The sequence below is a fragment of the Trichosurus vulpecula genome, chromosome 5 (genome assembly GCF_011100635.1).
Source record: "Trichosurus vulpecula isolate mTriVul1 chromosome 5, mTriVul1.pri, whole genome shotgun sequence".
Lineage (NCBI taxonomy): Eukaryota > Metazoa > Chordata > Mammalia > Diprotodontia > Phalangeridae > Trichosurus > Trichosurus vulpecula.
The window spans coordinates 40,468,104-40,492,671 of record NC_050577.1 but is presented as its reverse complement, the minus strand read 5'-3'; the positions used below and the strand labels follow the sequence as shown (position 1 = coordinate 40,492,671).

The following is a 24,568-nucleotide window of genomic DNA, read 5'->3' as shown; positions in this document are numbered from 1 at the left end:
AAGCGGAGAGTATGAAGTGGGGAACAAATTTATGAAGGACGGATATCCTTAGATAACGGTTCTCTTTATCATGGACAGTAGAACAGCCACATTTGTGTGCTATGGTACCCCCAAAAATAAAAACAGAAAGCCCTGGGCTAGAACAAATGTGCACAGACGAGGAAGTCCATATTAGAGAAAACACAAACTGCAAAATGTTGAAGGATTGAGTCTCAAAATATAGGCAACAGGAAGATCCCAATGGCTCGGGAAAGAGTGTGGACTTTGTTGTTAACAAAAAAAAAAATGTAAAATGGTGACCCCTATGCCTACTTACCATAATGTACGTATATGTTGAAGCTAACCTCAACAATATAGAAGAATCACAAAATTATTTTACATCTTTCAATAGCAGACCCCAAGGTGGACTGCATGGTACCAGTGAATGACGTATACTTTAAGCACTTAACTCTGTGCACAGTGCACTGAGCGACAGGCCTGCTCTCAAGAGGAGACGTCCCATGGGGAAGAATTTGGAAAGTTTCATGGCCTGCCAAGAATGCCACATCCCGTGGGGCTTACTGTTGGACTCCAGAGAAACGATTGATCCCTTAGAACAGAATGCTTTATTAAAAGGTTCTCCTCCATTAAGATGATTCTCATTCATGTCAGAATCACGTAGGATTTGTTGAAAGAGGTAACAAATGCCCTTTTTCATATCAAATAAGACACAACAGTGAGATACTCGTTCTCCAAAGTTGTTTGTTGCTATTGGGGAGGCCATCCAGCACAGAGAACAAAGCAGAGATGGGCCAGGCAGTCCTGTTTGTCCCTCATATTGCTCTAATGATTCCGTCAAGCCTAGGAGCATTGCAAAGCCTCATAATGAGATCCACGATCGTTCGAAGAGTTCAAGCTAAATAGAACTACAATAAAAACAAAGGGGGTGGAGAATGCTTGCTGCGCAGCTTGTAAACAGACAGACCCCAGGGCTTTTCCATCAGTACACGAATACCTTGGGCAGGCACGAGTGGACAGACGTTGAACAGGGCTAACAACTGAAAATGCTCTAGGGGAGAATGGACCAGATTGCCTTTGAAAAATGACTTCTCCCTGAAACAGAGACCTGTTTTTTCAGTTACAACAATTGTAACAATCACTGGAATTTTCATGGTGCTTTAAGCTTTGAAAAGCACTTTACAGATATCCCATTTTATCCTCACATCCACCCTGGGAGGTGGGTGCTGTTACATTTTACAGATGAGGAACCTGAGGCAGACAGAGATTAGGTAAGTGTCACACAGCTGGTAGCCATCTGAGATCCAGCTTTGAGCTCAGGTCTTCCTGACTCCAGGTCCAGCCATCGAGCTTCTATAAGCTAAAGTTATTCAAGTAATTATGTATGACTGGGAGTCATAGAATTTCATACTCTCTAAAGCTGTGGTGTCAGACTCAAATAGAAACCAGATTCCTGCAGGCCACAGGTTGACTTAGAAAACCACAGATTAACATTAGCTATGTTATATTGTATTTTTATTTATTTTGTTAAATACTTCCCAGTTACATTTTAATCTGGCTCTGGCCACACTGGAAGTTTTGCCCGCTCCAATTTTGACATCTCTGCTCTAAAGAATTGAAATTTTAGGACCCCCAAAGAACATGATTCCCTTCTTATATCTACCCCACAGAATCCCTGTCTTCCCTCAGATAGTAGCTCAAGCATCACCTTCTACTTAGTATACTTCAGGTCTTCCCAGATCCCATCACCGATTAGAACCTTTCCTCCCAAATGACTTTGTATTTAACTACTTTGCCTTTGTTTGTATTTATTCTGCATGTACACATATGCAAATACATACAACCACATTGTGGGTCTCTGCTGTTATCTCCTAATTAGAATGTAAGCTCTTCATCAGGAGGCATCATTTCATTGGTTGTGTTTGTATACCCAGTGCCTGGCACATAGAAGGTACTTAGTAAATGCGTGTTGATTGATTGGTGGGCACGAGTAGGTCATAGCACATCACCAACAAACAATGGCCTGGCAGAAATGTCATAAAACATGTCATCAGACAAACACATGGCCAGTAAAGGAGGCGGGTCAGTCCTGCAGCAAGACAGTGATAACCACTGGGCAGTCAGCTTCCTCATTTGGTAACTTCCTGATGTCAGGATATCTAGAGCAAGGTCCTCAGGCTGTTGGGCAGGACTTTTGTCGAAGATTGGTGAGAAGATGTGATTGGTTGCCTTGCATTGTGTTTCTTTGGAGAGAGTACCCACATTAATGAAACCAGAGCTAGCCAAGGCAAAAGCCAGGTTCTGTAATTCTGAGTACCTCTCATGATGTTAAGAACAAAGGTTCTCTGTAAAGATTGGTGGCTAATTGGTAAATTTGCATCAAAAATTAGATACTTCTCCTAAAAGGCAATTTTCAATTTTAAAAAATGTGTGGGGTGATATTTCATATTCTATTACAAAATAAGTCTTGCTTTTTAAAATGATTCATCACCGAGTTCTTTTGAATAAACAGTTTCTTTAGTACTTTTTAGATGTTATTTTTGTGCGTGTTTTCAGAAACACATATATTGTATTGAGGTATAATTCTTTTCTGTTTGGAATTTGCCAGCTGCTAGGCTTTCTCTGTATAGTATGGTCAAGACAGTTAGCGTTTATTAAACACTTAAAGTGCATCTGACACAAGAAAAACCAAGACAGGCCTGGCCCTTGAGGAGCTTCATCCTAATGGGGGAAGTGGGAGCTGAAAGGGGGTGGGGGTAGCAGTGGCAGAAGTACTTCTTGTGGGGGCCAAGGCTGGAGAATCCAAAGTGTGGAGCGAAGTGAAGGCCAGCTTGCCGGGGGCTAGGGGGGCGTCACCAGTAGGAGGCATGGCCCCCAAAGGAGGTGGCATCTTCTGGGTAAGCGGGCAGCCAAGGTGTGGTGGGACAATTCAGATGGCATTCTGGATATGAATTTGTTTTGCTGGTTGAGGAATCTCATGGAAAGTTTTTCCTTTATAAAGGCACTCCTCTGTATGCTGCTCACTTCCGCCCTGGACAGTACGTGGATGTCACAGCCAAAACGTAAGTCCAGCAAGGAGCTCTTTTTCTTTTCTTTCTTCTCCTTCATGTATCTAGAAGCCACTGGAGAAAATTCATTGAAAATCTCATGCTTAAATATTACAGAACGTATATGTTTTAAAGCATTAAAATATGAAGGCCACTGGTTCCAATTAAAACTGAAGCAAATTAAAATGGAGCTGAGGAAAAGGCAGCATTCTAGAGGGAGGGGAGGTAGAGGTGTGTGTGTGTGTGTGTGTGTGTGTGTGTATTGAGCCAATGATCTGTTATGAAGAACAGCCTAAAACCCACATTCATTCTGGTGATGGGATGTGCATGAAAAGTCACCTCTGGGGGCCTATGGTATTCAGAGGATTGTTTGAACGTTTCCGGTGTTAGCATTAGGCTGTAGGAAGCATCAAGAGAGCTCACCTTGGATCTGGGGAGGCCAGGGTTCAGGCCCCACCTTGTCACATCCCAGCTGGGGGACCCCTCAGAACCCCAGGCACCTTGGTTGACTCCAAGTTCTAGGGAATGTATTGACCTGCATTGATTGAGGCCAGTTCCTCACCTGAGAGTTTCCTATGCAAATGAAATCACAAGTCCAGGAGAAATAGCTCAACTGATTATGAAAATACTGTTTCTATCTTGCTACTTCTCCTTCTAACTTGTACTGAGGAAACTTTTACATAGTCATGTGAAAACTGAATCTACCTAATATACCTATGGGCAACAACATAAAAATCCTGATTATGCATGTACTGCCAGGGGGTTAAATGCTGGGATGGCAGTGGGGTGCGGAAGTAAGGGAATGTCCATAGCAGCATTTTTGTGGTGAAAACCCATAGACCCTTGGACCTCACCTTAAAAGGGAAGGGGGAGCCTAAGAGTCTGAGATGAAGAGGTTGACCATCTCAGGCAGGGCAGACACGCTTAGCAAAGATGGACAACCCTGTGGGGGACGAAATGTCATATTGAGTACAACAGGTGGCCGAGGTGAGGTGGAATGTGGGAACAGAGCACTGTGAAATCAGTGTGAAAAGGTGGCTGGGCCCCAAGCTCCCCTGTGCTTAGAAATGGGAATCCCAGAGGCTGAGGAGCCTTAGGTTACATAGATTTGGGGCTGAAGGAACCCAGCGATTGTGTGTCCAGTGCCATCAAACTCAGAAGTGGGAACTGCTAAAAACCATTGACCAGGATGTCTGTGGGCTGTAGATTGACTGGCAGAACCAGCATGTTTATTATTTCTTTTTATTAATGTATCAGCATTAAAATCAGACAGGAATGACATTTTAGTCTGATATGGGCACCATTTGGAAGTGTTGTAGCTTGCCTTCCATCCAGGGCTGCAGGCGTCACACCTTGGTGTAGTCCATCCTTATTCTACAGGACAGGAAACTGAGTCAAGGGGCCTATTCAGGTGACTTACTTGCCCAGGGCTGTGCAGGTAGTAAGTAATGCAGACAGTTTGAACCCTGGTCCCCTGAATCAAGGACTCTTTCCATTCTAGTGCCTCTGGCCAGGAATTGGTTTGCTGGAGCCTTTTCAGAGAATTTCCATTCCTTCCTCAACACATGATAAGATTACCTGTGACTCCACTGGAAATGATGGGGGTGGAAGTGTCAGTGTATCAGCTCTTGGGGAAAATGCCCTTTGCCCTTGAAATAGCTGAATCAATGAGCTTCCAGTCCCCCTCAGGTGAGCACAGCTCTCTTGTGGGGTGGGATCTGTGTTTGCTGTAGGTGTAGGACTCTAGAGGTCGTCCTTAGAGGTCACTGAGGAAGACGTCCTGGTTTTACAAACGAGGAAACTGAAGCCTCATGCAGTTTCATGACAGGCGTAAGCAGACAGCCAGTATTACGCTCCCAAGCCTCTTTGCCTCTAGACTGCAGCCTTGGTTTAGGGCTCTCCTGATGGAAAAAATGCTTTTTTGAACTTTGGAGTTTGAGGCCATTCTGGATCCATCTGTATGTAGTGGGATGGTCTGGATGTTACTTTGAGATGGGAGGAAGACTGGGTGCCACAGAATAAACAAGACTTAAAACTGTCTTTCTAATGGAGCTGTTTTTATTGGCCTTGCTATGTTCACCATAACATTTCCCTCTTTACTTCGATATGTGTTCAGTTTATCACACAAAAACTCCATTTATAAAGAAAATAGTATTTCACTGCTTTACTTATGTTTTCACATAGCATCCTATATAAAAGTACTTGAATTAATACTGATATTTTGGTTAAAATGAACCTGAAAATTGAATTCTTTAGGAACTGGCTAGTTTTAGTATCTCCCTTTTCTTTGGATAAAGGAAGAAACTGATTTGAAATTAAAGTCTAATTTCCTTATTTCCTCCCTAATACTAATGTTCACGTTTTGATTATGAAATGAAAACTGTGACATTTGCCTACAAGGAAAATTGAGTCTTCCAACATTTTTAAATATTCCCAATATTTACTGTCTTCAACTTGCAGATTTAGTTGTTGAGCTAAATATACATAGAAGAAGAATTTTCTCTTGGGTTTACAAAAATTACCCTGGTGCCAATGGGATCTATTTACTTTATTTCCACAGACCTGAGGCTATTCAGGGCTTTAAAAACTGAGTAGGACTTTTTAAAAAAAATCCAAATTACATGTAGCTTTTAAATGTGTGTATGATGGTAAACTAGAGGCTGCCCACTCTTTTAAGTAAAATGCTTTTAATAGGATTTTTTATGATAACAGCAACAGAAAATCAGCTCAGATAATAATATTGAGGTACTTTGGTTTGGATTGTCATCATTTGGGATGCTACTCTAAGTAATCAATCTAATAAAAAATGCATTGATACTTTTAAATAGGTCTTTTTCAAAATATGCCAAAATCCTGAGTGACTCTTCTTATGTGAGGCTGCTTTTGAGAGGGATCCACATTCTCAACAAAAGATTTTTTTTTTCTAACATAAAAAGATTTTTATTTTTCTAACATAGGTATTTGCTCATCTAAATGCTTTGAGAAGATTTAAATTCAATTTCAACAACATAGGAGAGACTTGATATCTTCTCTATATCAAACACATCCCGATAGAAGGATTTTGACAGTGCAACTAAGGCGTTGGAAAGTCCTGGTCTTTGAAAAAGCACTCTTTATCTAGCTCAGTCCAGGCTTAACATGAAAACTGTTCATCAGGTTTTTACCCAAAAAACCCCAAACCTCTAGAGTTTATTCCTGTTGTGATAAGGGGAGTGATCCCATTGTATCAGATCTTGCCGGTCTGAGTTCTCATTTGCGTTACTGACGTTACTCCTTACTGTACCTGCTGCAGTTTGGTTTGCGTGGTGGAGGTTAGACCCCCTCACCTCCAGGACTTTAGAAGAGAGTGGTGATTTTTTTCCGCTCACTGGTATGTATGAAGCAGTGCTCCATCAGCTCTTGGGATGAGCTTTGAACCCATGACAGTGCTGTCTTTGTATGTGGAAGGTAGGCCAGGAAGTGGGGATAAATGGGACATTCCTTGATGTGCTCATGGTTGCTTCTTATTTATTTGGAAATTAAAATGAAATCTAAAAGCCTCAACTGTCTATTTCATCCATAGCATCTCTTAGCCCCTGTTTTTTAAAACTGGTCATCACTGAGTAGGCTTTGAATTAGGGTCAGCCATGTGGCCTGGCTGGGTGGGGAGAGGCCAGTAGGAGTCAAAGTTCATATAGCACCAGGCCTGGCATCATATCATCATCCTGAGTTCAAATCCGGTCTCACATCCTTACTAGCTGTGGGGCCCTGGGCAGGTCACTTAACCCTGTTTGCCTTAGTTTCCTTATCTGTAAAATGAGCTGAAGGAAGTGGCAAACCACTGCAGGATCTCTGCCAAGAAAACCCCAAACGGGGTCATGGGGAGTCAGTCACGACTGCAAAATGACTAAACAACGCCCTGTGGCCCAGCACGGAACAGTATTATTTACCACTTTTCTCTCCACTCTTGAAAATATGTAGAAAACAAAGTGATGGGAATAAAGGTGCTTTTGCACATTTGGAATAATCTGGGCAGTTGGCAGCTTTTGGTCCACTCTGTGAAGAGATCGTAAGAGATCCTGGAGACCAACACTCCACTTTATGAAGGAGGAAACAGATTCATGAAAGAAGCATTTGATTTATAAGATCACACTCCACGGCAGAGGTGGGGAGAAAACTCAGTTTTCCCGATTCCTTATCCAGCATTTTTCTTAATCTCAGTCTCAGAAGTTAGAGGTTCAGTTGTCTGGAGAGGGCTCAAAAATTGAAGGATTGAAAGTGGGTTAATCCTCAGCAGTAAGTGGATTTTTAAATGGAGCAAAAAGCCCTACAGTGTCATAACATGCTGATTACTTATGTCCTTCTCACAGATATTTCCTATATACAGGGGGATGTAGGGCACAGGGCAAGTGTGATCAAGCCTTTGGAAGGCTTCGAAGGCTTCAAAATAATTGGATTTGCAAATCTTGTAAAGTCTTGAAGTCCTTTAACAACTGTGATGAAAAATAATTTTAAAATGAATAGTTTAAAGATAAAATGATACAATCTAGAACAGTCTTTTCTCATAAATCACCTGAGCAAAGCATTTGGGAGCATTACATTTCAGAATCAGTGAAGGGTAGGTAGGTTTTCTTTATTGCAAACATGTTTTGTTGTCAGGGGGCTTAACTTCCTAAGGTTTTTTGTTTTGTTTTTGTTCAAGGTCAGCATCCTCAGACTTTGTTGGTGCTGACAAGATGGCCATTTGCAAAGAGCAGTGGATGTCTAGGCTGTGTGATGAGCTTAGATTGTCAGCTGTGTGTGACTTGAGCCAATCACTTGACCTTTTCCAGGTACCCAGGTTTTCATCCTTAGCCTCTTCCTCAACCCCTCATTCTCTCCCTCTCCATATCTAGTCATTGCCAAGTCTTGCTGGTTCTGCTACCACATCCCTTGGCTAAGCCCCCTGCTTTCCCCATCTTCATTGAGGCCCTTAGCATCTCGTTATTACAGTGGCCTCCTACTTGGTCTCCCTGCTGAGGTCCCTCCCTTCCCCAGTCTTCCAAGCATCCTTTAGACATCCTTTTAGAGCACAGGTCTAACCACGTCATTCCCCTCCTCAATAAACTCCAGGGGCTCCTTCTTCCCTTTGTGGGCTCATACAGAGTCCTGTTTGGCTCTCAGAGCCTGGCCTCAGCCTACCTTTCCAGCCTTATGCTGTAAGCAAACTGGCCTTCATGGTTTCCCCATGACCCTCCGTCACTGTTTCTTTGCACAGGCCACCCCCAGGCTCCCTCCCTCCCCGCCCCCTCTTAAGATTCTCTTTTCTATGACTGCTCAGTTCATGTTCCATCTTCTGCCTGCCACAACACCCTCCCCTTCAAAAAAAATCTTGTACTTTTTTATATATACTTAAAAAAAAATACACGGCTGCATAAACCCATGTTCTCCTCCAATAGATATAAGCTTGAAGCCAAGTTTTTGTTTTTATCTTTGTTTTGAGGTCATTTAGCCAGGAGTCTAGTCTGTGGTAAAGGGGGCTCTTAATACATGCTTATTGAGTGAGGGATTGAGTAAAATGTTCATGTAGTAATCAGTCAGTATACGTTCGGTAAGCACCTACTGTGTGCCGTGCACTCTGCTGAGCAGTAGGGAGAATTTCCTAGCGGACAGTTTACAAGTGTTAGACCTTGTAATGACGCTATGCAATATCCTTTGATGTCCAGCTGGTTTTCATTTTTCAGCCTGCTTTTACTTTCTGTTATCTGACATCCTGCACTGTTTGCCCCATGTTATTATGACTTTTGATGTGAAGTTGTCTTAGATGCTTGTAAGTTACTTACCAGATTGTTTTGTTAGTTTTTTCGTTTAAACTAAGTAAAGGTTATTATTTATTTTTGTCTAGAGAAAGAATGGTTAGAAATGCTAAGTTCACATAATACCTGCATCACCCAGGAGTCAACGCCTGTACTCTATTCTCTGTTCCCTCAAGTAAGCCAGTAATTTAGCAAGCCTGGTTCTCAGCCTTTTGTTTAAAGTTATTTATTGAAGAGGTTTCCATTGTGTGTAGTAGAACATTTAGATTGAAAAACAGTCTGTAATTAGGCATAGATAATTAGTATTGTTAGTGCACCACTGTCATCTTAGATCATTTATTCTTAAAGTGAACTAAATTATCTTCTATAATTTACAGAGAAGGGAAGGAGAGAGAGGGGAGGAGGGGGGAAGAGTTTTGTCAGGAGAATAAGTCTAGCTAAAATTACTTTGAAAAGATCTCTAAAGCTTTCTACCAAATATTAGGCAGGAAAATATAGGCAGATTTTTTTTATGGGTTTTCATTTTTAGATCTTTTTTTTTTTCTTAGAAAGTGCTTTGGGGGTTTCGAGGAGAGGCAGCAAACTGCCCAGCAGGGGGTTTGACACCTTGCCGCTCTAGATGCTGTTCACCAGTTTCAGTCAGTCTCTTACATCTAATCATAGAGTATAGATTTTATATTATGTAACTGTCAGGTGCTTATCTTAGCCCTTTGATCAGGAAAAAAAGCATCACTTTAGATTCTGAAGATTAGAAAAGGAATACAGTAAATTATGCATACTCTGATATGTGTGTAATTGAATGAGAAGGGTGCAAAACTATAATCTTTAAAAGCGGCACAATTCTTGATTTCTCTAAAACAACATCTGTTCATTCACTACCCTATCTTAAATCATCTGCAAACATTAACATCTCACGGCCGGGGCCATCTTTGGGACTCGTATCATTTGGGCTTTGCCCTAGACATACTACAAGATAACTGGTGGATCCTTTGGGGGAATATATGTCCCTCTTTTATGTATGTAGTTTGATAGATAATTGGACACTTGCCTACGTTAGCCGTCAAAACACAGTGGCACGTAGACAGACACAATCCGAAAGCTTGTCCGTAAGTATATTTATCTTGGACAGCTGCTGCAGATAAGATGCTGAATTGGTCTCAGAATTGACTAGGCTTAGTATAGTGGGCTAGATTCTATTTGGGAAATTGCACCATGCTTTTAACTCCATTACAATCTTTTATTCTTTTCATCTCCCTAATATTAGAAACTTTCTGTGGGGACTGACCATGCTTCATTCCTCTTTCAGGTCCCTCATATCAGGGATCTGAAAGAACATTGCAGAGTTAGCACCCACAGGGAGTTTATATATTATTACATATGATGTAATTAGAGTACCTAGAATAACGTCTCATATGCTCAAGAAATACTCAGATTGATTTTGAAATTTACTATGATTTAATTTAAAAATTAAACCTTACAAAGCATATAAATTGAAAATCAATTATTTACAAAAAGATTCTTCATAATTCTTACATAGCATTTTCCATTCGTGGTTTTCAGATAGGATTTTACTTCAGCAGTTTCTGGTACTTTGCATCTGTTCGATATGAAGAGGTAGTGATATAATCTGTTTTGTATTTTAAGAGTTTTGCACAAAGTTTTCCCTCTGACAGTCTAACTCATTTTCTTGCTCTCAAAACCCATTACTAACTACGTGTAAAGAGAATTCTGTGTGAAATATTTTAAAAGTGGTGATTTTTTTTTTTTTTTTGCTTTCAAAAGCATCAGTAAAATGAACTTAGGACATTTTAGAGCCCAGCTCAAATGTGCTTAAAACTGTTGTTCACCTTCTAACCCTTCCGTGAAATTATATCTGCTTAATTTGAGGGTGAAATGATATAGTAAAAACTGATATAATTTCCTGTACATTTTAAAATTTTAGAAATCATTGCCTTTTTAAAAAATTTCCCTGTCTTCTACTTTATTTGTGAATCTGTGATATGTCCTTTTGTTTGGTTCCAGGATTGGCAAAGGTTTTCAAGGAGTCATGAAAAGGTGGGGATTTAAAGGACAGCCCGCCACTCATGGTCAGACCAAAACCCACAGAAGACCTGGAGCAATAGCCACTGGGGTAAGTACAGACAGGCCTTTTGTTTCTGTCCAAGCCCCCTTTATAAGGGCATCCTCGTGGCTCTGATGCAGCTCAGAACCCTCTCCATGTCAAGAGTAGATTGTAACCATGAGTTGCCGTGGTCTCAGATATTCAGCATTTTATGGCCAGTGTCTGGTGGGAGGAGGACCTTGGAGTTTAGGAAGGTTGTCATTGAATGGCCACCAGTGGGCTTTTGTACCTTTCCTTCCCCACAGAACTTGCCAGATCTCACATTCTACTGCTGTGAACCTCAGGAATCTGAATTTTTAAACTGATTTTATTGAAAGAGAAGTTCTGTGGGTTACATTTTGTTAATTGGATCTAGCTATGAAGCACCTCGCTGCCTTCTCACTGAATTCATGGTCATGGAAATAAGCATGTATTAAGCACCTACTCTGTGCCAGGCACGTGTCTTTATGAGTGTCTTCTCATTTTAAATGTCCTATGTAAAGACATTTAAGGGGTGTGAGTAGGTTTTAGGCTACAGCCCACGGCCAGCCATGATTGATGTGCCAGGACCACAGAAGACATCATCAATGATAAGAAAGTGGATTGGTTTTATAGAACGTGAGGGATAACAAGCTTGAGCATTGGCATATTGTGCAGGAAATTAAAACAACCAAATGAAGCCTTCTTTCTAGCACATTGGGTTGATCTTTGGAAGAAATATTCAAAGGTATGTATAAATTAGACAAAAAAAAGCATGGAGCATTGTGATTGACACAGCTGAAGGCAACACTCACACTGATACCATTAGGAATTCATTGAAGATTTCGAGAAGCATAAAGGATTCACATATGGCCTTGAAGGATCGAATCCCTAGAATGTTGGCCTGAATTTCCAGCATGTGCTGGGGCTTCATGGTGGCTTCTGCTCCACTCCTGTCAGTGCATGTTCCCTTCTGTGTAAAAGCATGAGACAACTAGAAAGTTATTTGGCTTCCTGGAGTATATAAAGCTTCAACACCTTGGGCTCTCCCTGCTTTCATCTCTGTGTGCTTGCTGGGATGGACTGCTTCACAATCAGCAGTCTACGTGACCTGCGGGTGATCAGCTGGACAGGGTTGAGGATTGTGGACTTGAGAGCTGGAAGCGTTCTGGGAGGTCATGGAGTCCAGCCAACAAGCCCCAGAGAGATCTGCTTAGTGGCAGAGCTGGGCCTCAATCCGAGGTCCTCCAACTCCAAACTTGGCATTTGTTCCACTGTTGGAGGAGAGGAGAAGAAATGGAGGAATGAAGAATGGGACGAAGGAGGGAAAATCAGGAAAGAAAAGGTTGTCAGGAATGGTTTAAAGAGGAACAGAGAAAAGACCCAACTCTTTGTCTTTAACCTCGCCTTCTGTGGTTGTTGGCTGCCTTTGTCGTCAGTGCCCTCTGAGATGAGGAATGGGAGCATGAACGTTGGGCTTTCTTTAGATGGATGGCTCCCCTTTCCCTGCATGCATTCATTCTTTCCTTTGTGACCAAGATCATTTTCTTTGGATGCCGCAATCTGGACGTTGAGTCAGTGGAATATTATGGGGAGTCTGTATTATTTGAGTATCACCCCAGATTTAGGTACAAGTGTATGATGAGAAGTCAGAGCAGTGAATCTTTACCTTGCTTTTCCATGTATTACCTCTACTGCTTAAACCAGTCCTAGAGCGCCAGCTTCCTTTTTATCATCTGCAACATCTCAGATCATACTGATCCACATAGTCTATCCCAGAACATAGACAGTGTGGAGAGACTAACAAATCTTTGAAAGGAAGAAAATGTGTACACATGTAAGTGCATTTGATGTGTACACTACAAAATTAGTTCCTATCACTGCTCTGTTTTGGAGACAAAGAATCATAGGCCTTCTTCAGCTCTGCAGGAAGCCAACACAAATGGGTACTTCCTGCTTTTCTCAGTTGCAAAGCCAGCAGTCCCCAGGAGAAGGTTGGGGGAGCTTTAAGTGCCCTGTGTCTTAAGAGCTGTGAGCCGGTGTTTGTGGAGGTGACTGGAGCCCACAGCATCCAAAGGATCTTTTCCTTCTGTACCTTGCAACAGCAACAGATTCTATGGCCATAGCCTCCTCCAGTGCCCATGGGTGAGGAAACAGAGGAGGCCTAGTCAATGGCTGTGGTTCTAGACTATGAGCTCCTCCAAATTTGGGGGCAAAAAATGGGGCTAAAGAAAACTATGCCGTTCCTACAAACCAAGATCTCCAGCGAGGCCTTTGGAGTAATGGGAATGTGGGTGTCTGGAGGTAGAGCCCACCTCCTTCGCCTAAACCACTTCATCAGTTCCAGATGGTCTGCTGAATTATGTTGGGATGAGTACACAGTCACACATGACAGCCAGCTGGTACAAAGGCATCCTTTAACTTCTAATTGTCAAGGGCTCATGGTGACTGATCACGGTGTGGGTTCGTGGGGCTTTTAATCAGGTGATCTTGTCTAAAAGCATTCAGCTAATACTCTGAAGAACTTGGTGCATGACATTGTAGACTTTTTTTTTTTTAATCTAGATGATTTTGGTTCAGATTTGTGATTTCAGAGTGTAGGAAATTCCCTATGTGGAAAATTCCTCTGCCCCAGCAGGACAGCAGTGTCTCAGTTCCTTATATTCTTAGAAAGTTGCCTCGGGCCATTATGTGACATGCCCAAGGTCACTGAGCTGAATGTGTTGGGGGCAGAACTTGGAACCCAACCACACTCTCCTGTCCCAGCTAACTGCATTTGGGGAGACTTTGGTGCCAGAGTTATTAAATGTTACTAAGTGCCAAGTCTCAGATAACGTGGCTGTACGGCCTCATCTTGGAGCCTCCATCTTTCTCCATTTATTAACACCTACAGAAGTTTTACATCTTGAGAATTCCCACGCTGCAGGGAAGCTTATGCACAGTTCCTGCATGAGACGGCGACCCAGTCTGTTGTAGCCGTATCATCATTAGAATCAAATTGGCCTTCGCTGGGTGAAGCTGTTTGATTATGTGAATCAGATATTACCGGGACCCGACAAACAAACTCACTATCCTAGCAACCAGTTCTGCCCTCAAGGAAGAAGTAACATCAAAAGAATGGGTGAGAGGATTGGGGCTATTCAGAGAGCAGGGACTCATTTAGGTCGTGGCATCTGAGTGTAACAAGAGAGAGCTGTTCTGTTTTCTTCTCTTAGTGACTGTGTTGTAGGAAGGTCCTTTTATTTTCCTTTATTACTTTTTCCTAAGCAGCACCTTGCTGTGTTGTTGCAGTACAGTCTGTCATTGATATCGCTAGTAAAATCTCTTCTGTCTCATCCAATTTTTATCTTGTCACTCTAATTTAGAAAATAATCCTTTTAGACAAAGTATGTTTTGAATCAATATGTAACTTACTGAGGGTGTTTAACACCTTTTGATGTAATGGATTTTTTAATTTAATTAATGCCCTTAGAAATCAAGAAAGTACCAGATTCAACTTACTTTTCCTTTTTCTTCCTCATAGGACATTGCCAGAGTTTGGCCTGGAAAGAAAATGCCGGGCAAAATGGGTAACATCTATCGAACAGAATTTGGACTAAAGGCGAGTTTTAGATGTGTAAAGAAAATGCCTTCTGGGAACATTTGCACTAACAGAAAGATGCAAGATCTATTCATATATACCTAGATGTGGTTCTTCCAGTAGTTTTTTTTAGAAGAAGTACACCAAATGCTGCTTTTTTTTTAATGGAAAATTAAAATTCTCAATTTCTTGAGAATCTGACATTTTTAAAAAGTTTAGCCTGAGAGAGTTACATATGTTTACTCAGCTTTGTAGTTGCATACAGTTGGCAAATTTTATGTGTGTAGCCTTAAAGGTATCAGAAATAATTAGTAATTCGCTAACACTATCATCCTAAATGACATCAATGTAGTTGGATCTCCTGCTGAAATTTGTGGGTTTCCTTGAAATAAATCATCCGTAAATCTATAGAAATGCCCAACCCATCCCCAGTTAGAACTCAGAACATACAAGTTGAGTTGTTTTATACGAATTGAGTTCCAACCTGGTAAAAGTCAGAAGTTGGTTGGCCTTCTCCTTAGAGTTAAAGCTTTTCAGCTTATGCAAAAAATATCTTGGATGCTTCTTCTAAAAATTTATAAACAAATTTCAATTTTATTTCAGCAAACCAACCTCACCTTTCATGAATGATGATCCCGCACATTAGTCTCATAATTAAATTTCAAAAGAAAATCTGAAGTGAATCTTAAAGCCATTGATTATTAAACATCATTTTTGTGACTCTGGGCAGGGTCCAGGTTCTCTGAGCCAAGCATTCCTCCCTCATCTGTCAAGTGAAGAGTTTCAATAGATTTCCGATGATCTGATTCCCCATCCAGCTCTACATCCTGTGCTCTTCATGGTTGTAGAACTGGAAGGTGTTGGCTTGCAGAACTCTAATTATGTTACATCGGTTTTTGTGTATTACATCAGTCCTCTTCTCAGGAATCCAGGTGTGATGAAATAATTTTCCTATCTAAATTAAACTTAATGAATTCATTCTCCTCCAGGGAGAGAGAAGAATGGACCCTGGCCTCCCCTGGTTTCTTAGAGAGAGTCACAACAAAATGAGCTTTTGTCATTCAAAGTGGAGCCTCAGCCTCCATCATTTAAGACAAGATGGTTTCTTCCAAGCAGAGTTCAGACACTATTTGCTTTACCACCATTTGATACCATTCCTAATACCTTCTTAAAGAACTTCAAGAAAGTTCAATTAGAAACCAGCTTGGTATTTGGGAATAGTGCCAGGGTTCAACAGCATAATCCAAAGGATTGTGGCCCCATGATTTTTTCTATTGCTTATGCTTTCCTGCAGTCTGTATTGGAATGGTGTGAAGCACTTGTTTGATTCTTAGAGGGAACAATCCAAGGGCATTTTATAGGTGATTGTTTTCCTTGCACCTCACCAAAGCTCCTGAAAGTGCTAGGACGCACTTTGGACGCTCCTGTGTGCGTGTAGAAAGCAGATTTCAGAATTATCTAAGTGAAACTTTAATTTTCATTTTATGCCCTAGGTGTGGAGAGTCAACACAAAACACAACATAATCTACGTGAATGGTTCTGTGCCTGGACATAAGAATTGCTTAGTAAAGGTAAGTATCATTTTTTTAACTGTCTGGGCTTAAATATGTATGATCCAAAGTTTAATACCTTGAGTGAGACTAGGGAAATCATGAATTCCTCAAGGGTAATAACCTTCCTTAGCCCCCAAGCTGTGTGAAAACAGCCAGTGGTCCAGATTCGACCCTTGGGCCCCAGTGTGCCAGCCCCTGGTTTACTTTGTTCTCAGTCTCTTGTTTGCCTTTTCCAGCTTCTCCTTTCCTTTTCCAAAGCAAGGGTTCACATTGTAAAGGAGTAAGGTTTCTGTAGACTCTGCCAATCCTCCCAGGCTTTGGCCTCTCTCCTCTCTTTTCCCCTCTCCTCCCTGTTTCCCATCTTTGCATTTGAGGGATCAGATACCAGCGCAAATGTTGGAGAGTCTTATCAAGTTCGTCATAGAATTTCTCTGCTACTCTGCATCCCATGTTAGTATGTCAATCTGAGTTATTTTTGTGACAGTCCTTGGGCATATACTGTCACTCGTCCTGCAGGATGTGGTAACTCCATGTCCCATGAAGTAACACAGCTTGTGGCCAAGTGTCTGTGAGCTGCCCTCCCACCAAGCTGAGACTCTCCTCTCCCTAAGTTTGGAGCCACGCCAAAGTTGATGATAAGTCAGCCGTTGTAGCAGCTTTCAGTTGAAATTTGTGGGCAGTCCAGAAACCAAGATTCTTAGCTCCCACTTCCCCTTTACACTAAAGCAAAGGGGAATGAAGATGCATGGGACCAAGAGCTGTTTTTGTTTCTCTTTATTTCATGGGTTTCCATGACCCCCTCCCCAAGAAAAGAATTTTTCTGACGTATTGATGGTGTGCCTCTCTTGGATTAGGTAGGTGGGTCCTCAGAAAGAAGAAATGAAGTGGGGCATGATGGCCCGCACCTGTAACCCCTGGCTCCTGAGAGGCTGGTGGATTTCTTGAGCTTGAGAGTCTTAACTATAGTAGGGCTAGAGCCAATTATGTGTCTGTACTAAGTGCAGCATTGATGTGGTGAGGCCCGGGAGGAGGGGGCCTACAGCAGAGAAGTTGGAAGGGAATGAAGCCAGAGGCGCATGGAGAGGGTTGGCCTTGGCAGGGAGAAAGGCCACCTCCCACCAGCAGCTGGGGGAAAAGAGGGAAGGAAGGAGAATTTCAGGGGGTTGAAGATGAAGAGAATGGGAGAAGAAGGAGGGAGCTCACCTAGAATGGCATTAGTCTCCTCAGGGAAGGAAGAAGTGATGTTCTCAGCTGAGGAGTAGAGTGTGTGAGGGAACAGACGCCAGTGGGTCACAGGGAGAGTGATGGGGGAGTCTCCCCCAGGGTAACTCAGATTGGAGAAATACATGGGTTCAGTTCTCTCCCAGCTAGCCAGACCCAGTCACCCTCCTGACATCCTCGTAGACCTTCCAAATGTGGAATGTCCAGAGGAGGATTCATCATCTGGTCCCCAAACCCGCCTCTTTTCCAAACTTCCTGTTTCTGTTGAAGACATCAATCTTCTACTCTCCCACACTCATGGCCTGAGTATTCTCAACTCTGCCGACCACTCGCACCTCCAGTCACTTAATGAATCTCATTATTTGTACCCCCACAACATCTTTCCTTTACTCACACAGTGACCACCAGACCTCAGCCCTTCACCATCTCTGGCCTGGATTATGACTGTCGCCACTCTAGTCCATCCCATGCCACTGTGGACTTGGGAATGATAGATCTCCTCTGGCTCACTCGTGAAACCTTCACACTGGCCTCCACCTGATTGTCCTTTTCTTTCTCACACATGGTAGTTCTTCTCTTGTTTTCCTGCCTTTCTCCTCCCATCAGAACTTGTGTCTCTCTGCCCTGGCAACCCTGGGCTCTGAGAGATGAGCTGTCACCTTTCTGTGTCTGCCTCTAGCCACTGCCAGGCCCTGTCAAAATGTGGCCCCTCAGCATGACCGTTAGTGCCCCTGGGTTTGTCTTCCCCTCTTAGAAAGCTGCACTTTACACTTGGAAAGTGACTTGGTTATAGCATAGGTCAAGGTGAGTGCAGAGAATGTCATGGTTTGTACCTCTTTCCTAACTTACAGTAAAAATCCATAATGAAATGGGGGTGGCGGGGGGGCAGGCTGGACTGTCTGTCAGGTTGACCAAGCTCCATTGATATTGGAAACCTTACAACTCTCAACCTAGTTACACTTGACGCCTTAAAAATTGTTCAGCTCTAGTTGGGTAGCATCATTCCCTTGGGACATGTATTTTATGAGCCTTTGAATTTTTTAACCTTATTAAGTATAATACTAGGACTTTTATTGACATTAAATTCAAGTGAAATAAGAAAATTAGCTTAAGTTATTTTGATAATTTCATGAACAATCTTAGAGTTTAAAATCGATCTATTTTTTGTAGGTACAACAGCCGTGTACTTATTCAGCCACTAGTCATTTTCTTATTGCCAAAGTGATTATGCCTCATTTTTTCCCGTGTGTGCATAATTATATGTAATTTTTAAGAATTCTCTCTGAATGATGACTCTAGATAATAAGTCAAATGCTATTGAGAAATCACGGATTTTTTTTTTCCAAAAATATTGTCAACATTTTAGAATATATCAGTATTTTTACTGTAACTAAATTTTCTGTGAATTACCAGGTAACATTATGATGTCATAACATAACAAAAAATCACCACCAGAGATAATCTATAAAGTGTCCTTGGCTCCTTATGAAGGGGAGGGCCAGGACATAAGCAAGTTTTAAGTACCAGCTGTGTGCCAGGCATTATGCTAATCACTTTAGAATTATTTCATTTCATCTCTATAACCAGCCCTATGAGGTAGGAGCTATTATGATCCCTGTTTTACAGTTGAAGAAACTGAGGCAGAGGTTAAATGACTTGCCCAGAACCACATCCAGGAAGGGCCTGATGATGCTGGATTTCAGCTATTATTTAGCACCATAAATAGTAACAGAAATGTGTGTCACCATTAAGGAATGGCCTGTATGTAGATTCAAAATAGAACAGGAGATGTATGTAGACAAAGATATAAGGGGCTGCTACAAGGCACAGTGGATAGAAGCATTGGCCTAGGAGTAAGGAGGACTTGTTCAAATCCACCCTCAGACACTTGACACTTATTAGTTGTGTGACCCTGGGCAAGTCACAGAGCCCAGTTGCTTCCTCAAAAAAAAAAAAAATATATATATATATATATATATAGTATATATATATAGTATATATATATATACCCACACATAATTTATACATACTTTATATGTATCTACTCACACACACTCACACACACTCTTATACTGATGGTATCTCAGACCCACATTTCCACTTGCATTTTAAGATCCAGATGAGGTACAGTTCAAGATGTAGAGATTAAAAATTAAAATTTAAAATTTAAAGGTCAGTAGATTTGATGTTGATGCCTTCCTTTCCAACTGAACAACAGCAGCAGCTTGTCAGCATTTGGGCAGTGGACAGAGTGCTGGGCCTGGAGTCAGGAAGACTCGTCTTCATGACCCTTAACTAGCTGTGTGACCTTGGGCAAGTCACTTAACCCTGTATGCCTCCATTTCCTCTTCTGTAAAATGAGCTGGAGAAGGAAATGGCAAACCACTCCAGTGTCTTTGTCCGTTACCTCCCCTCCCCCCGCCCCCAAAAAAGAAAAGAAAAACAAAAGGGATACAAGTTTTTGAGTGAATGAATTTTGTGTATAATGTGCCACTACAGTTGGTGCTTTTGAATTTAAAATTTATACAGATTAGAAAGATCAGTGATCTCTGGAATGGCTGATAATCAGTGAAGCAGGTTAGCCAATGATGAAGAAAGGAGAAGGCGTGGCCAAACTGTCAGTGCTCATCTTGTCTCTCAAACCATAAATAACTTAGGGGATTGTTTTGTTTTGTATAATTCTTAGCACAATCAGCACTTAGGTCACCTTAGTGACAGCGTCGATTAGTAATGTATTACTTCTTTTCCTAGATCCGGGATTCTTCCCTGCCTTCCTATAAAGACTACGCCAAAAATTTACCATTCCCTACCTATTTTCCTGATGATGAAAATGGAGAGGAACTACCAGAAGATTTATATGCTGAGGATGTCTGTCAGCCCAGTGACCCTTCTATCGTATACACTTAACATCCCTGCACATGGCGGACTCTCATTCTCTCTGGACATCACAGAGCTATAACAATGAGCCAGTGACCCATCCCCCCCACCCCTTTTTCTCACTAGAAGCACACTGGGCCTTTTGTGTCAAGTGAACGACTCAACTTGGACTGTTAAATCATGGTATTAAGCAGAGATGATTGATGGTTGAATTTTAAGCTGAGCAGCAATTTGCATATTAAAAAATCATTTTTTATAATAATGTTGTGGACTTCATTCTCTCCCTATCAAATAGGTCCAATTATATTAGTCATTTTTCTTTTCAGAACTGAATTCCATTTAGTCAGTTTTTCTCCTATACTTTGAGAGATTAACATAATGGGCTAAGGAAGCAAGGAATAGCCAAACCTAGTGTGTTTCAGCTGACTTGTATAAAGCGGCTCCCTAAAGCATCCTTGTCCAGTCTTGTGCAGTGTACACCTTCCTTCTCCCTTTACCATCACCCCACAGAGACACACAGGTTATAGGAAGGACCACACAGCCATGACCTGGGTCCCTGGTCAGGTTTCTGGCATGAAGGGAAATGATCATAGGCAGTCTGGGAGATTTCAGCACTCATTCTGAAGCAGGGATAGCAATTTTTAAAACCACTTTCCAAAGCAGCCTATGTGTGTTTGTCTTGTCAAACACATGCCCTGTCCTACCGTAGAAATTCCACTTATTCCTTCCACATCAGTTACAGAGCATCTTCTTTATAAAAGGAATTCTGCTAGGTCCTAGAAAAGACCCCAGGTTTGGACCAGACAGGACTCCTGCCTTCATAGGCATCGAAAAACAGAAATACATCCCTGGGATTCAAACATTTTACACAGTAAATGCCTTGTGAAGAATCCCAGTGCCACGAGAGGAGGAATTACCACCCAATATTTACTCACAGCTTCTCCTACCCCACTGCCCATCAAGTTACTAGCATTAGCAGCTGTGATGTGGGAAGTCTCATGGAGTAGGCGACGTGGGAGTTAAGCTTCACAGGATCAGTAGGACTTCAGGCAGATGAGAAAGGACCTTGTAGTCCTGAAGATCAGTAAGCAAAGGCCCAAAGCCGAACTCAAGGTGCATTCCAGTAACAGAGAATATGGCTTAGTTTTATTAAAATATTCCTAGATGAGAAAAACACAAGTTAAGATTGAAAACATACAGTGGCCTCAGATTATACTAGTCCTTGAATAGTATGCAGAGACTGAGCAGTGACAAGAGTCTATTTTTTTTTTTAGTAGAGGAGAGTTCAGCATTAGCAAGATTATTTAGCAGCCCCAGAAAGAGGTGGGGGAAGGTTCATTAGAAGCCTTTTGAAAGAGTCTAGGCAAGTTGAGGAAGGCATCTATCATCGTGGTAGCAGTGGGGATGAGGAAGTGAGATACGAGTATGTGCCAAATAAGGCTGCCTTGGTGACAGCCATCATTAACAAGCGTGTAGACCCACACAGCTAGCCCTTCGCTTTCTAGGAGTCCCTGAGAATTGGCCCATGTCGCCCGTTTAACTCATCACCCACTGCGTAAAGCTGCTTCGATGTCTGTAGTGGTTGGATGGAGAAAAGTTCCACTATCCCCGGCAAGATAAAGAATCCTACAATAGCCAAGGACCACATCTCTTTATTTTGACAGAATAGCTTTCGATGGTGCATATGCAAGTCTGGGGTCTTAGATCAGAGCCTGTCATTTCAGTTTCATGGAGATAAGTACGTAGAATGAGAAACTTTGGAAAAAGATTTAAACCACATTTGTCAATTAAGCTGTTCGATGAATAAATGGATGCATGAAAGAAAATCCTCAATGTGCCAAGCACACCCAGATGAGACATGGAGATTTTACCCAAATTGTATATTTTGATAGAAACTGGCAGCTAGGTGGTTGCACAGTGGATAGAGCACCACGGTTAGAGTCAGGAAGAGTTCAAATCTGGCCTCAGACACTTCCTAGCTGTGTGACCCTGTGACTTCACCCTGTTGGCCTCAGTTTCCTCATCTGTAAAATAAGCTGGACAAGGAAATGGCAAACCATTGCAGTATCTTCGCCAAGAAAACCCTCAGTGGGGTCACAGAGTCAGATGTGACTGAAAAACAAACTGGCAAACACATAGTTTTAGTTAATGACCGCCTCTTTATGTTCAATAAAATAAAATCCCAAATATCCAGTATCCAGGCTATTTTGCTTATCCAGTCTTACCTACATTCATTTTCTTAAGACGAATTTATCCCAGTTTTAAGTGGAACAGGACCCCCATATGTAATCATTGCAGAGGGGTTTTCAATTGGCCTACTGTATAGTTTTAATAAAAGGTCCTTTTTCCTAAAAAACACTGATCTTTAGAAGGTTATATGAAGGTTGTTGCTCATTGTATATGGCTTGACACTTAAAATATTGATTTATAGATTAAAAGTGTGTTGCCTTCCTCTGCTCCTAAAATTAGCTGCAGATCATAGGAATTTAATGACCTAAGAAGCCTCAGGGAACGTGCTTAGGTGGGACTGCAAAAAAAGCTTGGTCATAGGAAAAATGGGATCTCTTCTGCCTAAAGTGCCTTCTTTGGAGTAGCAGAAGGGATCCCAGCATTTTGGGGAGGGGAAGAGGTGGTTTCGTCTTTAAAGGAAATGACCAGACCAATGCAATTTTCCACCCTTATCCTTGCCAGCACATTATGTTATGTTAAGCATGCTCTTCTCTGCCATTTCAAATAATGAAAGAACTGTAATCATAAACTATTAATTTTCAAATTAGTAAAATTTTGATAAGAGACAAGCTGCCAAATACTGATAATGCGAATTATCACTATTATAAAGAATCCAACACACTTTTTAAGGAAACCAGCCTGACTCCTATAATTGATTAAGATTCAGTGTTCCCGGGACTGCTGGGTCACATGGCCGGTAAAATGGAGGACTAGACATTATCTCCACTCCTCACAACCTCTCAACTCTCTCCAAAAGAGAAATTATGTACCAAAGATAAATCAACTTCAGTTCTCTCCATTATCTAGGACACAAAGTACCCCTAGAAGTCAAGAACCCTATGAATTAATACCCAATATTTACTCAGCATCTCCTCTACTGCCCATCAAGCAAGGCAGCACTAGCCACCTGACCCTAGCAAGGTCTTGCAATAGAACATGACTCCACACTCCAATGCCCCCATCCCCTTTCCCAATGCTAGAGAAATCCAAACTCCAAAAGGCAAGAATTTTGCTGGGGCTTCGATAGCTCATATGGCAGTGTTCTGTGCTTGAATACAGCTCAGCCAGAGTGGAGCAACAGAGAGAATGGAGCAGGGCATGTATCAGGGCTTGTAACATAGTTCACCTCTATACTTTGTTCTTAGCTTCCTTCTAATGCCACAAAGGTCCACCCTCCAAATGGCAACAATTTGCCCAGACTGAAAAAGAATCCATAGATTACCTCCAGGAAAAAAAAAAAACCCAAGGCTGCAAACTCCAAGACACATAGTGGTTACATTGAGTAGTTCCATTGAGAAACAAATTCTGCCAAGGATCAAGAGAAAAGCCTTCAAATACAAAGTAAAAGAAATTCAGATAACACAAGATTATTCTTCACTCACCAGAAAAAGCAGGAAGGAATGGACTAATATGTTCCAAAAAGCAATGATGCTCAAGATGTAGCCTGTGACCTATGGTTAAAATTTGAGCTTAATCATAAACGAGAAAAGATAAATAACAATAAAGAAGCATTTGAAACAGTGTTAGAAAAACCAGACCTAATGAGATTATTTGCTTCAAAAGAAATGGAAGTAGGTGAGAGCAGCAACAATGGACTACAACAACAAGCTGACATCAGAGACCCCATTAAGAGACTTCCTTCTAAATGTACATCAGGAGACAAGGGAGGAAGCAGAAATCAAATTAGATGTGACGGTGGAGAAACATGCCTGAAATATCACAGACTAGACTTTATAACACGTGGCCTACAGGTGAATTAGTGCTTTTTGTTGAACTAAACTATAAAATAGGGAGGGGGGTGCATAAAAAGAGGAAAAGGAGGAAGAAAAAGAAGAGATTGAAAAGAGGAAGGAAAAAAGAGAAATCTTGGGTGAAGAGATATATTCTAGAAAGGTAAACGAGGACCTTACCATAGATGTCATCTGAAAGGATCTGGTGCTTAGAGAGCCCACTAATCCTGCCTCAAGAGAAGAAGAAATCAGAGCTCCTGAAAGCAATCAACACCCAAAAGAGAGGGGAGGGCATGGACCCAGGAAAGAGATGTTGAGGCAAATGGGGAAAATTACCAAAAGTAGGGCAAAGGAAGAATCATCAAGGAAGAATCACCAAGGGGCATTATCTTCTCTATCACCTGCATCAACTGACATTTTTCTAAGATTGAGGCACAACAGAAAAAAAGCATTCAGGGAGCAAACCCAAACTAGGTACAT

At 41.7% G+C, this 24,568-nt stretch overlaps 1 protein-coding gene across 1 annotated transcript in view; it reads left to right on the top strand.

Moving 5' to 3' along the window:
* MRPL3 (mitochondrial ribosomal protein L3) overlaps positions 1-20,391 on the top strand; it is a 42,730-nt gene extending 22,339 nt beyond the window's left edge. The window contains exons 6-10 of the mRNA XM_036758610.1: positions 2,999-3,059; positions 10,841-10,949; positions 14,422-14,499; positions 15,972-16,049; positions 20,004-20,391. Of these exons, the coding sequence (XP_036614505.1) occupies positions 2,999-3,059; positions 10,841-10,949; positions 14,422-14,499; positions 15,972-16,049; positions 20,004-20,159 (482 nt within the window). The 3' untranslated portion in view covers positions 20,160-20,391. The remainder of the gene's footprint in view (positions 1-2,998; positions 3,060-10,840; positions 10,950-14,421; positions 14,500-15,971; positions 16,050-20,003) is intronic.
* Positions 20,392-24,568: the final 4,177 nt, after the last annotated feature.